Source organism: Myotis lucifugus, unplaced genomic scaffold (genome assembly GCF_000147115.1).
Source record: "Myotis lucifugus unplaced genomic scaffold, Myoluc2.0 scaffold_5, whole genome shotgun sequence".
Classification (NCBI taxonomy): domain Eukaryota; kingdom Metazoa; phylum Chordata; class Mammalia; order Chiroptera; family Vespertilionidae; genus Myotis; species Myotis lucifugus.
Genome location: NW_005871053.1, coordinates 15,218,913 through 15,241,014, shown reverse-complemented (window position 1 = coordinate 15,241,014; position 22,102 = coordinate 15,218,913). Strand labels below are relative to the sequence as shown.

Here is a 22,102-nt window from a genome sequence, read left to right as displayed (position 1 = left end):
TAAAAACCTAATCCAAGAATATGCATTTTACCTTATGAAAACATGATAGTGTTATTACAAATAAATTTTTGTACAGTGTTATCGAGTTGAATGAAGAAATGAAATTGAAGTAGAACAAGATTTTATTTTGAGTCTGGGACTTGTTTTCTTTGTTTCTCTTGGAAGGTTTTTCTTTTTTTCTTTTTTTAAGCTAAAATTTAACTAGATGCTTGATTCATAAAACCCCATCTCCATCTCAAATCTTTTTCATACTTAAGGTGTGCTCTGTGATTCAAACCTGTGACGTGTTTAAACACAATTCAGTCATTTTCATTAAGTAATTATCGATTAGTTAATATACTGTCAATTAAGTCAAAATTATTAAACATTACTCATTTTTAAATTCACTCCATAAGTTTGCATTTTCACATATATTAGAACCATACTCTTTATATGTTGGAATAATTAACTATATGGCTAATAATCCATTTAATTCATTACTCAATATACTAGTATACATTGTTATTTTAATACATAAGATTGCTCCTTTGGTAATGATTGCTACAAAAACTTAGAAATGCTAATGGCACAGTAGTGCTCGATAATAGTATAAGGAAATACAGGAAGCAGAAATATAAAATCACATTAAAACACACTAAAAGCTGAACTCTGGGGAAAATACATGATAAAATAATTGCAAAACATCTTCATAGTCAAGTCAAGCTTGTAGTATAGGTGTTATCATCAACTGCTTTTGTACTGTTAGATATTAATCATTCAAACAAAGAGCATCAGAGAAATGATCTTAACTGAAACATTTTGAAAATGTTTTCAAAACTCACACAGCAGCCACTTACCACTTGCAGCAATGCGAGATATCCAGCACCAACATTGTCAAAGTTTACTTTCACGTTTTTCCACCGAGCTTGCTTGCCAAGAGCCTGACAATCGCTAAAGTTGTTGACTTCACTAACTTCAAACGTGTTACCCGTTGTTGTGTTAACACAATGGTAGAACTTGCCGGCAAACAAATTCACACCCATGATGCTAAAGATCAGCCAGAAGATGAGACAAACCAAGAGCACGTTCATGATAGAGGGAATTGCTCCAATAAGAGCATTCACAACCACCTAGAAGAAGAAATGAGGATAAGGCAGCTTACGAATCGTTAACATGGAAACCATTCCTTTCATTTATTTAGTACTAAAATGGGTGTGAAAATAAAATAAAAATCTAGATGGACAAGTTGTTTCTTCTAGTATTTTCTAGGACATATTTGATGAAGGAAAACAAACATAACTAAAGAGCTAAAGGATTTAAGGAAAACAATATGTCAAAGCATGAAAAGAAATAAACAAAACCTAATATAGTCAGATGGAGTCAGAAAATGTTTGCATGCTGGGGAAAAAGAGGGGGAAAAAAAGATACATTAAGTACCAACAAAATAAATAGTCATCATTCAGCAATATATTTTAATTTTCAAGAGTGTTAATAGATGATTGATTACTGGAAAATGTGATTAAACCTTTTACAAATAAGCAAAGTATTAGTGATGCATTAAATCTGTATCCACAGCACAAGTTAACTTGTCATGGATGTAAAAACAGGATTAGGAATTCGCAAAGTCTTTTTTTTTCTCCTATTGATAAATTCAATTTAAAAAATATATTAGGAAATGAGACATGAAAGTACTGAATCTGTCCCCATCATTATTATTCCAACTCTCTTAAATGTTCACTTTGTGGCACATGTCACTTAACCAGGCTGACCTATTTCATTAAGGAGAAATTCAGTCATAGTCATCTTTCCTTTAACTAAATTCAGAAGAGATTAAGATGTATTTTGAAATCTCTAGGGCTATCAACAGTATCTTTTCTTAACTAATATAATCTGGTTTATAATGGACTATTTTTTAAGCATTTATACTAAGTGAAACTATTGTTTTATTTAAAAACTAGAGGCCTGGTGCACAAAATTCATGCACTGGAGGAGGGAGTCCCCTCATCCAGTCTGCACCCTCTCACAGTCCGGGAGCCCTCAGGGGATGTCGGGCCTAAGCTGTCAGTGGGACATCCTTAGCGTTGCTGCGGATGTGGGAGAGGCTCCCACCATCACTGCTGTGCTGGCCAGCCATGAGCAAGGCTTCTGGCTGAGCAGCGCTCCCCCTGTAGGATCGCACTTACCACCAGGGGGCAGCTCCTGCGTTGAGAATCTGCTCCCTGGTGGTCAGTGCGCATCATAGCGACCAGTCATTCTGCTGTTTGGTTAATTTGCATATTAGCCTTTTATTATGTAAGATCTTATAAATATTATCTTAGAAATCAACACCAAAGAATTTTAAATTGACATCAAAACCTGGAATCCAAAACTGTTATATGCTACTTGAATTTGATTTCCTTTAGAAATTAAGTCAAATATATTATACTGAAATCAGGTTTTATGTTACTAAAATTTGTGTAAAATTACCTCCATAAATTCTCTTGTCATTAAATAAATGCATTATATATTTTACCATATCTTATAGCTGGCATGTTAATTTTGCCATATGACTGAGTTAAAAATGACAGAATATTTTTCTCAGATTAAAGCAAATATATGTTTTTTGTTTCATTTAATTGTTATGTCCCCTCAAAAATGAATTATTAATATGAAGTCATACAACCAGATGAGGGCTTATGTAATGTCAGTAATGGTCAAAAAATTGGTGTGAAAAGAACCTGAAGTTGTGTAATTTTATTAATATTATCTTGTGACTTCCATTATCAACTATCAGTATAATAAAATTTTAATGTGCAAACCGAGTATTTCTTTCCGTGCACTGAGCTGAAAAGCCTGGAGAGTGGTTTCATTCACCCTCAAGAGTGAATCTCAAAGTCAAGGCTGAGGTGCTTTTAGTATCCAAACTTCCTCCTAACAGAAAAGCCCTATGGCCTGGAAGAAATTCAATATCCATGTGCTTTTGTAAGCTGGATTAAACAAAGCTGGCCTCTGTGCTAAATAGTATTTTGAGTTTGTTGCAAGTGGGGGTGTATCCAAGTGTGTACGGTATGTTTAGATGCATAAAATATACACTAAGGAGGAGAGCAGGAGAGGACAATACAAGTGCTATAGAAAACGTGAACCTCATTCAGAATGCTCACTTAAAAGGGAGATCTATAAAGCAAACCCCAGGGTTGCCTGCGATCTTTAATTATCCTAACCCCCTACTTTGTTTTCTTTGGATATATAGATTTTGTCAGAGGCTACAATTTAGTGTTGTTTTCTTGTTTAACAACTATTTTTATTAGTGATGTTAATTGAAAAAGTAAAAGCACACAAAAACCATTTTACCTTTCATGCATCACCCGTAATTTTTGAGGAATCAAACTACCTATTGAAGGGAAAAAAACCACAAAACCCTCCTAGGATGACTGTCAGTAGTAAATAGTCATTTCCATGTGTATAAGCAAAGAAAAGAAATAAATGGTTTTTGGAAACATCCTTGAACTTTTGTCAGAAGACCTGGACTCTAGTCCTCCTTCTGCCACACAATTTTTTGAAGGCTTGTTTCAATTTCAGGCTAGGCTTCGTGATCTCTAAGATTCCTGCTCTGAAACTTTGTAATTCTATTAAATAAATTTCAAGACAATATGACCCCACTCTGTATCTAAATCATAACCTACATTTAATTCTGACATGAATCATCAGAGAGCTCTTGGCCTCCTTACCCTCATGCCTTCAAACCGGGATAAAGCTCTTAGAGGTCTTAAAGCTCTCAGTGTCCGGAGGGATTTGATGGCACCAAGTTCTGAGTAGCCGAGTGCAGTGGCGACCAAGCTAACCAAAGAAACCTACAAAAGGAAAAATTATTCATCAGTCCACCAAGAAATAAACTGCTGGCTGAAGGCATCGAATATGGCCTAATCTTCAGTGGCAACCATATAAAACTTCAGACATATCTTGGCAGCTTTCATCTTCCACATAGTGGGATCATCTTACATGGCCAACCTCATCTCATACTATTGCTTTCCTTACCAGTGAAACCGGAGTCCTTGCTCATTTTTATAAACATTTGGAAACTCCTCTGGTTAGATATTTCGCCCATGGAGCCCTTTTTTTCCCTTCTGCATATATAGGGTATTCTTCTAAAATGTATACACACACTTTGAATACTTATAAAGGTAGTGTTTATTAAAATATATTTCATTTTCAAAATTGAGCTATACATTTTTAGGACACCCTGTATACCATTAATAATTCAGGGTTTGGTATAAAAGCCATATCCTTCATAGATCTGTGCTTAATAACATTGATTAGGAACCATGTTTCTCTCCTGAATTTATGTAGTATCTTGGTTATGCATAGTGGAGGCATTTGCCATGTAATCAAGTCAATGCATCCATTGGATGGCGTAAGGGCGTTAGGGTTTAATTTCTTGTGAAAGATGCTATTGGAAATGGATAATAAGTGAACCTACCAACAATCTTTTGAGGGAAGATACAATCGGAGCCACTGTCCCCTCATTGTTTAATTTAGCATACATCTCACAAAATTGAACAGAAAATAAATGACCTGAAATTAAAATTGACTAGTGGCAGGATAATTTATTGAGCTATTCATTTCTGTCTAGTGTTTGCTGCCGCGGAAGACTGGAAAGATGGGAAAGTTATTAGAGAACACACAGCCTTCTATATTCTGGGTTCCTTTGCCTCAGGAGGCTTTAGCAACCTCTTTTTATTTCTGGAGCTTCTTACTGAAGACTTCCTCCACCCTCCCAACTTAGTCTTTTATTTAAAGATAAATGGCTGCAGATTTTTCAAGACCCTAAAGTAAGGAGGTTCGTGCTTTGATAGGAAAAGAAAATGGTAATGGCCAGAACCCAAAGGTACTGGCAGGTTAGGAAGTTGTGGGTTCAAAGGCTAGGAGGCACCACTGACATATAACCGCCCGACACTGGACTGAGTGGCTCGGTGTGTTGCTGGGGAAGCTGATAATTATTGAATTGCCTTTATTTTAATGGGCCTCATGTCATTTTGTGTAACGCAAAAACTCACTTTATTGAGTTAACTATTGTGAAAACCTTAATATTCTTTAAGGTAATTTTGAAATATATAATTTTAAAAAATATATGTATTTTTGATTGATTTCAGAGAGGAAGGGAGAGGGAGAGAGAGATAAAAACATCAATGATGAGCTGAAACTGGTTTGGCTCAGTGGATAGAGCGTCGGCCTGCGGACTGAAGGGTCCCAGGTTCGATTCCAGTCAAGGGCATGTACCTGGGTTGCGGGCACATCCCCGGTAGGAGATGTGCAGGAGGCAGCTGATCAATGTTTCTCTCTCTCATCGATGTTTCTAACTATCTCTCTCCCTTCCTCTCTGTAAAAAATCAATAAAATATATTTTTTAAAAAAACATCAATGATGAGAGAGAATCACCAATCGGCTGCCCCCTGCATGCCCCCTACTGGAGATCGAGCCGACACCCCGGGCATGTGTCCTGACTGGTAATTAAACTGTGACCTCCTGGTTCATAGGTCAATGCTCAACCACTGCGCCACACCAGCCGGGCTTGAGCTATACAATTTTAACATATATCCATCAATAAATAATTGAATAAGAAATAATGAAGTACTGCCATTTGCAACACCGATGGACCTTGAGAATACCAAGCTAAGTAAAGTAAGTCATTCAGAAAAAGCTAAGAACCATATGATTCCACTTATACGTGGGATATAAAACTGAAACTCATAGACACAGACAACAAAATGGTGGTTACCAGAGGGAAGGAGACTGGGGAAGTAATAAAGGGTAAAGGGGACCAAATATATGGTGACAGAAGATGTGACTCTGGGTGGTGGGCACATAATGCAGTATACAGTTTACGTATCATAGATTTTTGCACTTGAAACATACATAATCTTATTAACCAATGTCACCACAATAAATTTAATACAATACAAATAAATTCTGGACTATGGAGAGCACAAGAATGATTACTTTCTCAGCCAAGCAGAAACCCAAGTGCCTGCAGAAGTCAAGTTGTTTCAATGAACTCTCAAAAGGAGCTGAACCTGGAGGCACCAAGTTCCTCTCAAATAGGGAGGTAATGGATGGCACTGAAAACAGAACTGGTTGAAAGTCTCCACAGGAAAGCTGAGTCCCTTCATGCACCTCTCTACAGCTCTGCAGGAGAACAGACGGGAATAATGCACCTTCACAATTTACAGAGTAAAGTCTGTATCTGCAATAGAAGTCAGAACATAGAAACAATAATCTACACTGTGAGACCCGTGAGACCACAAAAGGCCTCTTCAACACTTCATGAAATGGAGGGTTTTTCATTAATAGCGCCATCGGGCTCAACTAGCATACGGACTAAATCAGTATTTCTTAGAGCAAGGACACCTGGAACTTCAGGACACTTAGTGTACACCTGCTCTCTTCCAGCCCCGGACAGTCCTGTGTACTTTATGCTAGGCAGCTGTTGAAACGGGGCTCAGATACTGGTGAGGGCCAGGTACAAAGCTGCCATGGGGGTGCTGGCAAAGGGTTGTTGATAAAGAAGGGAGGCGAGGGATGCTGGAGCTGGTGGGATTTGATCAACTGGTATGGGTAAAGTTTACAGCAAGAATGGAGTGAAGGATATCCAGTGTCTGTGAGAAGTAAAGAACAGTTCCTATGCAATACTAGTCCGGAAGGAGAGCTCATTTTTATGTAAGGGGAGTTTATAAGCCAGGAGTTGCCTCTTTGCCTTTGACATCCCTCTACTTCTATCTTAGGCTTTTACAGTTTATTTATTTGTCTTTAACTTTGTACATGATTAGAAAATCCACAATGCTCACAAGCTATAAAAAGCAAATATTTTGGTCATTATACCATTTATTTTTAATTATAAGTTTTTTTTTGGCAATGGGAAGCTGGAGATAATCTATAAGTGTTCATCCCTGGGGAACAGATGAGCAAATTCTGGTGGTGCTTTACTGTGGGCTGCTGTATGGCACACAGACCCATGGGTTCCACAGGGATTTCATTTAAATATTTCTAACACCTTTAAAAAAAACACACAAAGAAAACAAGCACCTTGAACCAGGTCATTTCTAAGTTTACTTCCTTGTCTGAAATTCTATAATTCAATAATTTTAAGATGGGTAAAGCAAAATAATACTATATTCATGCTGAAAGATAAATCATAGTATTTTTATTTATGGAGACATCATCCTTAATCAGTACACTACTAGAAAAATACTTCTGTTTATGGAGTATGTAACTATGTATCTATCCTTGGGTTTAACCCTTTTTTTCTGGGAAAATAGGAATTGTTTTTGACATTTCACATAATGATTTTCCTCACCTACAAAATTGGGATCATAACAGTAGATGCCTCAGTGGTTGTTGTGAAGATTAAATGAATTATGGCAAAGGTTAGCTGTTATTAATATTATATAAGGGAACCCTTATCTGCCTTTTCTGTCACCATTTAGAATCCTAGATGATAAGCTGATATATCCCTTAGAAAGAGAGAGCCATGGGGACCTTTCTATGAGAGAGACTTTATGAGTTTATGACTGGAGGTTCAGAGGACATTAGGTAAGCCATTTCTTGGTCCAGTTAGTCATATGGTGTTAGTGCTAAAGGGGAGGACCCAGGTCCCCAATTTATTTTTTATTTGGTAACATGAAAAATTTGCTGATCATCTGGTTGTGAAGAGTGATAGAGAAGGGTAGGTTGAAGATGACATTTTGTATAGTTTTATAGATATACCACCATCAGACTAAACTGGAATTCAGGAAGAAATACATGAATAGAGGGAAAAGAAAATAAATGTACTCATACAGGAGGAGTAAAAGTAGGTATTATCTAGGAAGCATTTAGAAAGGTGCCTTGTGGTTTCAGGAAGCCTAGAATTAAAGACTTAAACTCTCTTTGTGCTAAAAGTCATGATATTTTAAAGAATGAAATATAGAATTTTATATTGTTAACTAGAGGCCCGGTGCACAAAAATTTGTGCACTCGGGGGGGGGGGGAGTCCCCCAGCCCGGCCTGTGCCCTCTCACAGTCTGGGACCCCTCGGGAGATAATGACCTGCTGGCTTAGGCCTGCTCCCGGGTGGCAGAGGGCACGCCCAATCCCTAGGTGCAGCCCCTGGTCAGGCTCAGAGCAGGGCTGACTGGGGAGTTGGGGCGCCGCCCCCTGTCATGCACAGAGCAGGGCGGATCGGGAGGTTGCGATGCCACCCTCAGTCACGCTCAGGGTGGGGCCGATTGGGGGATAGGGGCACCGCCCCCTGTCACACTCAAGGCAGGGTCGATGGGGAGGTTGCAGCGCCACCCCCTGTCACGCACAGAGCAGGGCCGATCAGGGGGTTGGGGCACTGCCCCCTGTCACTCACAGAGCAGGGCCAATCAGGGGGTTGGGGTGCTGCCCCCTGTCACTCACAGAGCAGGGCTCATCAGGGGGGTTGGGGCTCGGTACCCTGTCACACACAGAGCAGGATCAATCAGGGGATTGGGGAGCTCCCCCCTGTCACGCACAGAACAGGGCCCATCAGGGGGTTGAGGAACTCCCCCCTGTCATGCACAGAGCAGGGCCGATCAGGGGGTTGAGGAGCTCCCCCTTGTCACTCACAGAGTAGGGTCGATAGGGGAGTTGGGGCACCACCCCCTGTCACACACAGAGCAGGGCGGATCAGGGGGTTGGGGCGCTGCACCCTGTCACACTCAGGGCAGGGCCAATGGGGAGGTTATGGCTCTACCCTGTCACACACAGAGCAAGGCCTGTGGAGGGGGGTTGGGGCGCCACCCTCTATCACCCACAGAGCAGGGCCGATCAGGGGGTTGGGGCGCTGCCACTGTCACACTTAGGGCAGGGCCGATGGAGAGGTTATGGCTCTACCCTGTCACACACAGAGCAGGGCCCGTGGGGGCAGGGGGGTTCAGGTGCCGCACCCTGTCACACACAAAGCAGGACTGATCAGGGGGTTGGAGTGCCGCACCCTGTCACACACAGAGCCGCAGGGTGATCAGGGGATTGGGGAGCTCCCCCCTATCAGGCACAGGGCAGGGCTGATCAGGGGGTTGGGGCACCTTCCCCTGTCACGAACAGAGCAGGGCAGATAGGGAGGTTGTGGCCCCGCCCCCTGTCACACACAGAGCCGCAGAGCGATCAGGGGGTTTGGGCGCTGCCCCCTGTCACGCTGATCCCAGTGCTGGGAGGCCTCGCGGCTCCGCTGATTCCAGTGCCGGGAGGCATATTACCCTTTTACTATATAGAATAGAGGCCTGGTGCACGGTGGGGGCCAGCTGGTTTGCCCTGAAGGGTGTCCTGGATCAGGGTGGGGGTCACCACTGGGGTGCCTGGCCAGCCTGGATGAGAGGATGATGGCTGTTTGCAGCTGGTCACACCCCCTTCAGGGTGGGGGTCCCCACTGGGGTGCCTGGCCAGTCTGGCTGAGGGGCTGAGGGGCTGAGGGCCGTTTTCAGGCTGGCGGGTGACTGAAGCTCCCAACCGCTCCTTTTTTTCTTTTCTTTTTTTTCTATTCTGGGCCAGCTTTAGCTCTGAGGCCTCCCTGCTGAAAGCAGGTTTCTGGCCTTTACCTTCTGTATTTGATACAATGTTGCGGTCCGGCTGGCTGAAGCCCGGCTGACTGAAAGCCGGTTTCTAGGGTTTTGTTTAGCTTCTATATTTGCAACATTTGCTTAGAGTTGCAGCTGAGAGGCTGGCAAGTCAGGCGGGGAACGTTGGAGTCTGCTGTCACTGGAGCAAGCAAGCCTCCCTGTTTGCTTCAGTGCATGGCTACTGGCCGCCATCTTGGCTGACAGTTAATTTGCATAAGGATATGCTGATTAACCAATGGGAAGGGTAGCGGTCATACGCTAATTACCATGTTTCTCTTTTATTAGTGTAGATAGGATAATCGATTAACCATGAGCAGTGAGAAAGTTTTCTTATTAACATTGATGATGCTAAAAGAGGAACAAAGAAAATCATCCCTACTAAGAGACATTTATAGAAAAAGCTAAAGCACATACTAAACTGTTTACATGAAAGTATGTCTGCAGAGAGATCAGAAATTGACATGAAATGACAATAAGTTATGTTATTCAGTTCCTTTGGAAGTTCTTTTAATTTAACCTAATTCTCTTCACAAAAGCTCCAGCTGAACAAGGCAGGTGTGTTCATATTAGCAATTGTTGCCATTCCACCATGGAGTACAATGTGGGGACTCTTTGACTAGTGCAACACAACATTTCAAATAGGTGTGTGCCCTACTGCAAATATGGGGCAAAGAGCACAGTGCTAGAGAGAGGTTGCTCTGCCACTTACTGGATGTATGACCTCTCCAAACCTCATTTTCTCAGTAGCAAAATAGTGATAATAAGGCTTACATCACATGAGTGTTAAGAGGATTAACAAATAATTTATAACTCAAAAGAGATATTGATAATAAGTTTTATAATGTAGGGGTTGGGAGCACAGTCAGACTATTTGAGTACAAAATTTATCTTAGCCTCTTATTAGCTATATTTACTTAAGCAAACAACAACTTTTCGTCTTAGTTTCCCCATCTGCAAAAAGAGAGTGATTATGGTTTCTAACTCATCCAGTTTTGAAGATTAAATGAGTACATATATAAAGTGCTTTTAGTAGCAACTGTACACAGTAAGCATTAAATTAGGGTTAATAATTTTAATTACTATTAGGAAAGGCTCTTAATTAGTCCATTCTCTGTCTAATCCAGGTTCAGGGCTTCAAATGCCATTTATAACCTAATGACTCCTAAATTCATAACCAGGTCCTGGCTTCTCTCTAGAGTTCAAGTCTTATAGAAAAGTCCACATATATTCTTAAATGTCTAATTGGCATCTCAAACTTAGTACATTCCTCTTCCACCTACCATCTGCTCGCCTGGTCAAATGTGTTTTGATCTTCCCCATTCCAGTGAATGGCTTCATTCTCCCCTGTTTGTTCAACCATGGGTTGAAAGAAAATCTATTTGTAGAAGCCTCCCTTTTCTTCACACCACACATCCAGTCCATCATTCAGTCTCATCACCTCAGTCTGACACAATCTTCTTTCCTAGATTATCAATACAATTCTCTAGTTGGTCTCCCTGTTTTAACTCTGCTATTCTTTCCCCATCAAGATATGATCATTTTGAAACTATAGATCAGATCCCTGCACACACCCCTCCTTGAGCTTCCTATTGTAACTATAATTAATACATACGAAATTACTTAATATACACAATATATAATAAATTAGAATAAAAACACACAACTTCTTGCATGGCCTTCAGGTACCTTTCTTAAGTCAGTTTCTATCATTCTTACCCATGTTCCCTCGCACACAAGCACAGTAGTTTTCTTTCCGTTTCTTGAGTGTCCTCTGCTCACACTCATTCTAGGACCTTCAGATTGGCCTTTGAATGACTGGCCCGTGGTTATAGACTGAATGTTTATGTCTACCCCCAAATTGATATGTTGAAACCTAATCCCCAATGTAATAATATTTGGAGGTGGGAACCCTTGGAAAGTGATCAGGTCATAAGGGCAGAGCCCTCATGAAGGGGATTAGTCCCCTTACAAAGAAGACCTCAGAGAGCTCCTTTGTTCCTTCAGCCATGTGAGGTCACAGCAAGAAGAAAGCTTTGTAGGAGCCAAGAAGCAGGCTCACCCCAGTGACTGAATCTGCCAGTGCCTGGATCTGGGATTGAGAAGTTTATGTTGTTTCTAAGTCACTTAGCCTATCGTATTCTGTTATAGCAGCATAAGATACCCTACCTCATCGTTTACCTTTGCAAGGACACCTTCCCTAGACAGTCTAGCTAATACTCTTCTCCTGTTCCCCACTTTGTAGTAATTCTCTATCCTATTATCCTGTTTTATTTAATAGCAGCAATCACAATCTATTAACTTATTTTTAGAGTTTATTTGTTTATATCTCTACTACCTGTTCTACACTCCCATAGAACAGTGACTTTCAACCAAGGTGCCACAAGATTTTTTAAAAAGTAATACCTGACTATTTATGGGCACTGACTTCTTTTCCCACAAGTTGTCAAAATAATAACAACAGCCAACACAACAATAGCCATCCATTGTGAATGAATCAAAATTATACCTGTCAGATCAGCAAAAAATATATTAGAGTGTAAGCTCAAGCTTAATCTGTCTTATTTATCTCTCCTTTATCTACAATAACAAAGTGCTCAGAATATTTGAATGAATGTTTTGAGGCTGGACAGGTAGCTCACTAAAATTTACTTTTACTTTTAGGTAGAGAATAAAATAGAGTACATTTTTTATATAAGTAAATTTTTCAACGTTTGAAAGTATATTGCTTTAGGTATGACATACTTCATTTATACCTCAGATTTTTTAAAAAAAATTCTATAGCTGTTTAGTTTTGTGACTGCAAAAATACCTGATAGATTGTTAACCCTTTTTACATATATTTTACTTATACTTTCAAAAACTGTTTTAACTCTACATTTACATTAGCCTAGTGGTCTGAGAAAAAACTGTTATCTGAGATTACAGTAATTCATATATTTCAGTTCCTGCTTTAGGAGAAAGAAGAAAATAGACCCATTTAAGATAATATAATTTACCCAATGACAGAAGACTTTAAGTACCCAGTTCTAATCTACTAATTCAGTCCCACTAAAAGGAAAGTAATTTTTTGGGAACCATTCTTTTTCATTAATTTATTCATTTTTGACATTATTTAATAGACACCTGAATAACCATTTACATAAGGTGGTTAAGGATACAAAGATGATACAATACCCCTGCTCTTGAGAGATTTTTGCATGGTATTCATGTCTTCTGCATGAGGAAAATACATGGAAATACTAAAAATGCAATGTAATACGTATTTCAGTGAATGTACATTTTTTCAGTAAATGTAAATATTCAGTAAACTTCAGAGTTTTCTGGAGTTCTATTACATTTGTGGATTATCTTAATACATGGCAAAATCTTTTCGAACCAGAGAAGATTCTTAAATATATTTAGTGTTCAATCATTTCAGGGAGAAGCTAGAGATTATAAATGCTAAATCACAAGGCCAGTCTGAAAAAATATTACATTTGTACCAGTTAAATATGAAATCTGGGAGTGGGGGCGGGTAAGGAACCTTGAATTTAGAATTAGGAAATTTGGACACTAATCTCAGCTTTGTTACTAAATTGTGTTATTTTAGGAAAATTCTTTAAACTGAGGCTTCAGTTTAGAATAAACTCTTCAGAAAACTATCTAGAATAAAGGCTAGATATTCTTTAAGGTCCATTCCAGCTGCAGAATATGAGAATATTAAACTTAACTTTGATGGATAGCTTTTCAGGACAATATTGAGACTCATCTCTATTAATCATTAAAGACCAGCCATGGAAATTGGAAGTTATTTCTGGTCTATTAAAAGTGACTCAGCAGCAGATTTCTTTTCAACTCCAAGGGTTAAACACATTTTGGTTATAGAATTATGAGTATGTATGTGTGAGAGAAAGGAAAGTAGAAGTTAGATAAGCCCATACTTGTCAAAAACGATAAAAAGAATGAATGCACACATATGACAATCATTGATTTATAGTGCCAAGTGTTAGAGCTAAAAATAGAGTGCTTTATGATTGCTATGAAACAGCTAGAGGTACTTGCTGGGAGGCTGTGAAGCCTTGTGCAATGGAATATCACAGACTACAAAGAACCAGGTAACTATCATTTTTATTTTGCTTAAAATAAAAATAAAAAAATAAACTGCAAGTTAAACAGATTCCACTACTGCCAACATTCCTATGACTACTCACCCCAGGACAATCAGTTTAGAGCAGGACTCCTACACCTCACTCTTTGGGTGCTAAATATTTGATGACTACTGGGCTATATAGCTACTGGTTTAAGACTAGAAATGCATTTCACTGTCTCTGCGTGTATGTGACTGAATGAATACAGTATAGTTTATTTTAACATTATTTAATAACATGTTCCCTAGTAAGTGTAAGAGGTAGTTCTCACAATGCCTGGCCCCAAAGCTTGTCTTGATTTTACTTCCTTGAACTTACTTTAATTTAACTGTCAATAAGATAAATGCTTAGATCTGTCAATTAGCAGAAATTTTTTTAGCTATTCCTGAATTTGAGGTCCTAAACTTTCAGAAAAAGAAGAGCTGTCTTCTTGTGGCATGGAACATATTTCGGTATTTTCTGTTACCACTGTCCACATTTCTAGGACTTCTGTTTTCCATGAGACTTTTCTAATTTTTGTATCTATTATACATATTTTAAAAGGTAACTGCATAATTGAGTCAGGATTAGTGAAACTAAGTTCTCAAAAGACAAGGTTTTAGTTATAGATATATATGAAATGTCAAACTTGCGATTTAAGAAATCACTTTCTAAAAATTAATCAGTATACTTACATCAACGATTAAGAAATCTAGCCAGCACCAGGCATTTGTGAAATATGTTTGAAATCCATAAGCTACCCATTTGAGAAGCATCTCCAGGATGAATATATAAGTGAAGACTTTGTCAGCATATTCAAGCATGGTTTTGATAGTCTTTCGTTGTTCAATGTATATATCTTCAAAAGCCTGTGAATGAAGAATTTTATTTGAATGGCTTGCCTTCCCCATATATTTGATAAAATCGCTTAGTATAATACTGGTCACACAGCAATAATTTGATAAGTATTAGCTAATATCAGACAAACATTGGACATCAGGCAAAATTTAAAAACTAAAACTAATGGAAAATGTGGTCAAATAAATGTCAATATCTTTACTGATTTAGTATGTGCTTTCTTCCTTGCTTTCATACCAAATCTCTATTAAAATTACTGCTACAAAGACATGCTTTTAGAGAAGTAATATACACTGAGAAAAATAATTAGAAGTTTTGTTAATGAGGGAAAGACTTGACTTATTCCAATACGACCTTGAATGTTTCCCTGAAGGACCTGGTTTATTTTGAAAGAATAAATTGATTAGACATAAATAAATCAAGATACATTTTTTATTCCCTAAGTGTTAATATGATTTTTAGGGACAAGTGGATGGTATTTGATATGGAAGGTAACATAGTTACAGAATGTCTCTGGAAATGGTTTTCTCAGTGAGGAGAACATCTGTTAGATAAACACCAGATGAGAAAGTCCATCTGGCTCATCATGGTCCTGATTTATTTTGTACTGAATTTTGCATAGTTAAACCCTAGATGCTAAGCTCTGCAAGGCACAGGTATATCTCATTTGCTTTTCGAAAAACTTTTAAAATTTTTATTGACTTCAGAGAGAAAGGGAGAGGGAGAGAGAGATAGAAACATCAATGATGAGAGAGAATCATAGATTGGCTACCTCCTGCACGCCCCCCATTGGGGGACTGAGTTCTTAACCCAGTCACGTGCCCTGATAAGGAATTGAACAGTGACTTCCTGGTTCATAGGTAGACGCTCAATCACTGAGCCACTCCGGCTAGGCCTCATTTGTTTTTTAAACTCAGTGTATGCTTTTGGTATTTTCGGAGAATAAGCTATGTTACTAAGACCTGATTCTTGCCAACATGCATTTGACTTACCAAAGCACCACTACTAAGGAGGATCATGAAGACAATGAAAGTCTCAAACCAGTTGTGTTCAACAATGCTGTAGCAGGTTTTCCGAAGATTCCACCAGACCTTTCCTTTGCCTTCTTCTGTACTTACTTGACAGAATGGAAACTTTTTAATACATCCTAAAAGATAAGAGTAAATGAAATAAGTTAGGAAAATAAATTTTACTCTTAATTAGGAAAAAATAAATTTTGTTACTCCCATCTCAGTCTTAAATCATCATTTTATAGGGTAACTGGTTACTTCATTACCTAGTTATCTTCAGCACCCCTCCAGTATAAGGAATCATCAATTCCTAGAATTCAAGGAATTACTTTACCAAAAGTTGCATAAGTATAAATGGGTTCGTTCTTTAACACTAGTTAGGATCTCTCTACCTCAAGGCCATTGATGAAAATAGCACTTGTCAGGATTAGGGAAAAACTACATGTTCAAATTGCTTATTCTTTTTTTGATGTGATCCTGGATTTTCATTTCCCTCTTTTCATGCACAGAAAATCCCTCTGTGTTCCCCAGTATCGGCCACTGTCAGTTTTTCCGAGCTAATTTATTTTCAGCCTCAGTGCTTTTCTTAGTCACACCTATGACTCATCTTGTCAGTCAGTATCTCTATTCCTTTGTCTTCCCCCTCTTTGCTTTCATGTTACTGTATTTCTAACTTCCGTCTACTCTTCTGCTCTAACTCTCTGAGCTTCTCCTCATCAGATTTAATCCAATCACACTGAATCAGCAAATCTCTATTGATTTACAAGCAAGATGCTGTAGTGGTTGCTGTGAGAACAACTACTGTTCTCCCTGACAAAGCTCTACAACACAGCTACAGCCCCGAACAGCTCTGGTCACAGCACAAATTAAGCACATTTGAAACTGTAAAGGATGGGGTGTAATTAAATTTATTTATTTCTTTTGTTAATCCTCACCCAAGGACATTTTTCCATTGATTTTTAGGGAGAGTGGGAGAGAGAGGGAAAGACAGAGAGAAACATCGATGTGAGAGAAACACATCAATTGGTTGCCTCTTGCATGAGCCCCTACCAGGGCCCAGGCTGGGGAGGAGCCTGCAACCAAGATACATGCCCTTGACTGGAATCAAACCCGGGTTGCTCTATCCACTGAGCTAACCCGGCCAGGGCGGAATGGGGTGTAATGATAGCAGCAGCTATAAATCAAATCACCACACTAACAATGGAGTCTGAAGGCATTGCTGTATCAATGAGATGACATTCCAGAATGCCATTTATCTCATAAGGTTAACTTTTCCATATTCTGGAGGAAAAAAAAAAGACATGTCAAATCATCTTAATTGCACAGGCGTGGCCACTGCTATAATACAATCCGGAAATATAGATAAATTAACTTTTTGGAAGAAAAGAGGAAGAAAAGGATAAACATGCCTTCACCATTTCTTTGAAATATTTCTGTCAAATGAGGTATATTCGGTCTCTGTAAGGAAAGAAGGGAGATTACATTTAATCACATTAGAGCTAGTTTACCTTCAGTAAAACAAGCTTCTGGTTTAAGGTCTTCTTCTGGTTCAACCTCAGCTTGTTCACCTTCTCGGGGCGGAGCAACATCAACGGTGCTTCCTTCAGAGGAGCTGGTTCCATTTAATTTCTGGAAACAAAACCCCATTGCAAAGATGTGATTTCTCTCCCCTTTTATTAGTTAATTGGAAATGCTCTGTCATTGTGTGAAAAAAAATGGTATTTGACTCCATTAACATTACTGATAATTATGTACTAATAATTTAACATAATTAAAGTCCTATTCAAAACAACGTAACTACTGACTTACTTCAGAGAAAATAAAGTTTAGACAGCATTCAATGTGGGTGACTGGGAAAGATAGATTATACCGGTTAACTAGTTTTATGATCTCTACATATGAATGCCACATGAAAAGCATTTAATTCATCAATACGCAGGCCAACTCAAGAATAGTTTGATAAAAGTTTGGTATGCTGGCATCCACTACTGATTATGTTAATTAAAATGTATCAAGTCAAATTCTAATTTCCACCTCTTCCAATGGAAATTTTCAGAGGGCAAAGAACATTACCAGTTGTCTGTACTACTGTCCATGTTTCTGTAATTTTAGAAAGGAAGAATGGCTCATTAACATTAGTCAAAGTCATTATACTTCAATTTTGAGCTATATTTTTCTCTGACTTACATAATCTTCTTCTTACTTTACTTCTTTACTAGCAGAAAAATGATCTCTCTTTCTCTCTCTCCTGTTTAATATTTGCTAAAGATTTCTAAATGGGAATTTCTTCATAAATGACATTGTTCAGAATTTGTTTTGACTTATTAGGAGCACATTCTTAATTCAACATGTGATCAGGCTGTGGATCTTTCCATTAAATAAATCACTGTGACATGCTACGTGGCTAGCAAGAACCACTTTAATGTTACAATAATAAATATCTAATAAGTACTCTGAGGTCACTTAGGAAGACATTATGGATGTGCAACATTTTATGAAAACTGATGCAAAGACATGACATACAGCAAAACCTAGGCAATGTAAAGCTTTCAGAATGAAAGAACGGTGCATGGTCATCTTAATGGTTTCAAAGCCTCCATTAGCTTTAGTAGCCGAATGGAAGGGTCACTCTGCCCTAGCCTTCTGAAAGAGTTAATGTGTTACTAAAATATGCCTAAATGTCTTCCTAAGCGCAGGAGAAAATTTGATTCAAAATTCTTGATTTACTGAAATCATAATACAAATATAGTTAGATATGTTATAATGCGACCCAATTGAAGAGTAGTATCCAGATGATACTTTTTGTGATGTTACTTTGAGCGTGAAGTTAACCAGGTGCAACTAAATAGATTATGAAAATTAAGTCAAAATATAATTCTCTAATGAAATACCTCCTATCCTGGATTATGCTACAGAGAGAAGCGAGGCCATCATTTTGGGCTGATGGTTCATAGGATCATTATAGTACAAGAATTTTACCATTAAAATTCTCTATTTTTTTGAGAGGTGGTCATATTTTCTTCGAGGACTTTTCTTTTAATATCATTATTCTTTTAAGAAAATCCCAGGAAAGCTATTGCTGGATAGAATTGCAGCCGATTCTGGTATTACGAAGAAAATGCTGGATAATTATTTAGACTTGGCAACAACTCTCCCCTTCTAATTTCACTGTTTTATGGGTTGGACACTATAATGTTTAATGAGTGTTAGCAAGAATATCATAGTTGCATAATATGATAACATCACAACTGCATACAAAAACCAGCAAAAAAACAAATATTTTTTGAGATTACTTATAAAAAGTTTCATGCTTCTTCCTCTTGGCCAGTCCAAGCTCAATGATTTATTTTGAGCCTGGTCATGGTCCATCTCCCATGAAGCCTTTATTTCTTGCATTATTTCTCCACACTAAATTTCATAGAATCGTTAGTCCATTTTACTTGTTTGTTTTCACCAAATATGTTCATATATATAGATATAGATATATTTATATATCTATATCTATATATATAAATTACCACAGATAAAATTATAATTTTTGTACATATACAAAAACATATATACCAAAATGCACACACACACACACACACACACACACACACACACACACACACCAGACAATCCAAGCACAAAATAGACAATACCGTTGTTGAGTTTATGAAGAGTGAATAAATGAATAATTATATTTCTATGTTACTCTATTTTTTTTGAAATATATTTTTATTGATTTCAGAGAGGAAGGGAGAGGGAGAGAGAGAGAGATAGAAACAGCAGTGATGAGAGGGAATCATCAATTGGCTGCCCCTTGCACACCCCCTACTAGGGATCAAGCCCACAATTGGGCATGTGACCTGATTAGGAACCAAACTGTGACCTCCTGGATCACAGTTTAACACTCAACCACTGAGCTGCACCAGCTGGGCTGTGTTACACTTACAGACAGAATTATAGTATTTAGATAATTTCATCTCTCCATTTTGATAAATAATTATTGTCTTAACAGAGCTTATTTAATTGTATTAGGAAACACATTTTTCTGCATAAATAGGAATTATTTAATTAATATTTTAGTGATAAAAACATATTTCAAAAATGTTTCTCTAAAATATTGGCAGACACTCAATAAAGAAATCTGAGAGAAGAAATTAATAGTATATATGTATATACCCACATAAATACACATGTACTTTCCTATTTGAAAACTTTTGAAAATATACTCACCCTTCACTTCTAATTTTAGCACTGTTAATATTACTCTAAGATGTTTATTGTTTTTCATAATATTTTTCTGCTATATATTATGTCTTATATTTAAATACAAATACTTATTTAAAGCAAACTCTTCACAGCACCAGTAATAGTAGCTGCTAATCTGAATGACAACTGGATCTACTGTTTACTAAGTTTTGACCTCAATACATATTTTTGTTATGGTACTGTCTTTGGATTATAAACATTGGTGAATGTGATTAACATGTTTGGATACACATAATTTTAATTTTCTAAATGGCTCTAGAGACTATGCATTCAAAATCATAATGTAAAGAGGTTCAGTAGTGAGTTAGTTCACCTCTATCTGCTTGGTATTGTGAGACATAACATGTTTTTTGAAAACAGAAAAGGAAAAAATTCTGCATGCCTTCTCTTCTCAAACCTATTTTACAACGAGAATCGCTTCACTGTTATCCAGGAATTTTCTGATTCTAAGGATAAGTTCTTTAAACTTACAATCTGTAAAGCTCCTTAAGGAATGTTCAGAGATCTGTAGACCCTCATGCACCAAAGCTTCAAACATAGTTGGTAGGTTACTGTTCGTTTCACTAAAAAGTGTTCTGTGGGAAGCTCCTTTCCCTATTGAAGTTGATATAAGATTAATTCTTCTTAAATTGAAGAATCAGGCTTTTTCATATTATAACCTTCATAGGCCACAATTTTGTCATAGGAAAGTTATAAAAATATTATATCAACTACATAAAAGTTGTAAATTTACCTGCATTTATAATTAAAGCTTAGATTGTCATTACATTATAACAACTTACCGATTATGATATACTTCCTTATATGCTCTATTCACTGGATCCATAAAAAATTTTATTGCTGTGGTTTTAAATCATGATTTTAGACCCCAGGAAACTAGTTAAGCATTTAAAATTCTATACATTGAGAAAATACTATCTACATAATCTAAACATTTTCTAAGTTCAACACTTTGACATTCATACTCTGGTAGAGGGTAGTTTGTAATACATTTTATCTTGGCCAAACCCAAATGACTTCCAGGATGGCTATTTAAACACATGTAACTGATTTAAAAGCAAGTGAATGGTGATAAATACAAAAAAGAACTTACTTTCGCTATATTGCCATAGCTGTGATACTACAACGATATAAAAAAAAGCAAAGAAAACCTGAAATGAATTTTTTCATATTAAGGAGCTTAATGACTGTACTAAATAACTAAAATTAATACTTGTTCTGAAGTAGTTTGAAAAACATGATTAGCTCTATAGGCATAACGATGCAATGCTTATGCTTTCATATAAAGCCACATAGTACAAGCCGAGACTTGTTTTCTTGTACTATTTTCTTCCTGCTCCTCCCATATTGGATGGCACTTAAGATTAGACTCTCCCATCCCTTGTAGAAATTACTGAGTCTACAGAGGGATGATGGCTTATGCTGAACAAATGCACACTGGAAAGCAGGTTTTAAGATGCAACATTCTCCAGGCCTAATTCAGCCGCAGAACACATGCCTGGCTGTAGCAGAAGCCTGGCGCAATGCTGTGGAAGCTGCACGCTGATCCAAGAACCATGCGCTCAAAGACATGGTACCTGAACATGAAGTTTTCAAGAAGATTAATTACAAGTACCACTCATCAGAAATACCAGAATCAGCACCCAGGAAAGCCATGAGACCATGTTTTCCCCTGATAGCATGAACTTATATAGAAATCCTCCCCTTATGATGAATGTTCCTCTTGATTTTTATCCAATTAAATAATGAAATTTAACTTTCAGAGATAGAAGAGAATGTTAGCAACTGGCCTACTTCCACTGAAATGCGCTCACATTTCATTTGTTTTCAATCAGCTATCAAATGTTTGACTCTCACAAACTGCTGTATGATTCAAGAGGCAAAAATAAAAGATTCAGCCATTACAGATTGCCTTTAAAATCTAGCCATTGATCTCAAAACCCCTTCTGGGTTTTGTCTTGTAAGTAGAAGAGGAAAATTTTTTGGTCAGACATACTATCGGGCCTTAGTCTGATCTTTTGGATATGCATATCCATATCTTGAATGAAGACATTTCACTTGAACAGGTAGCCACATAGTTGAGACCATTGGGTTGCTTATCCAAGGCAGGAAGTACACAACTAGAACCAATAGTTCTCTTTGATGGACCACTTTTTGAATGGTTAAAAATATAAATCACCTGTATTTGATTTGGCCTCAACATTTAAAATGTGCAATCCCCCCTGTACTCCTTTTAAAGTAGCCTTAATAAGGACAGAATATATGAAACTAAAAATAATTATGTGGTAATTGAAGGATA

General features: G+C 37.8%; 1 protein-coding gene across 8 annotated transcripts in view; it reads right to left on the bottom strand.

Annotated features, from left to right (window-relative positions):
• The window catches only part of SCN3A (sodium voltage-gated channel alpha subunit 3), an 80,409-nt gene that overhangs the window by 8,750 nt on the left and 49,557 nt on the right, over window positions 1-22,102 (bottom strand). For all 8 annotated transcript variants that reach the window (XM_023745363.1, XM_023745368.1, XM_023745384.1 and 5 more), the window contains 5 exons: window positions 17,055-17,175; window positions 15,529-15,683; window positions 14,374-14,547; window positions 3,687-3,809; window positions 837-1,109 (listed from right to left, as the gene is read on the bottom strand). In XM_023745363.1, the coding sequence (XP_023601131.1) occupies window positions 837-1,109; window positions 3,687-3,809; window positions 14,374-14,547; window positions 15,529-15,683; window positions 17,055-17,175 (846 nt within the window). The remainder of the gene's footprint in view (window positions 1-836; window positions 1,110-3,686; window positions 3,810-14,373; window positions 14,548-15,528; window positions 15,684-17,054; window positions 17,176-22,102) is intronic.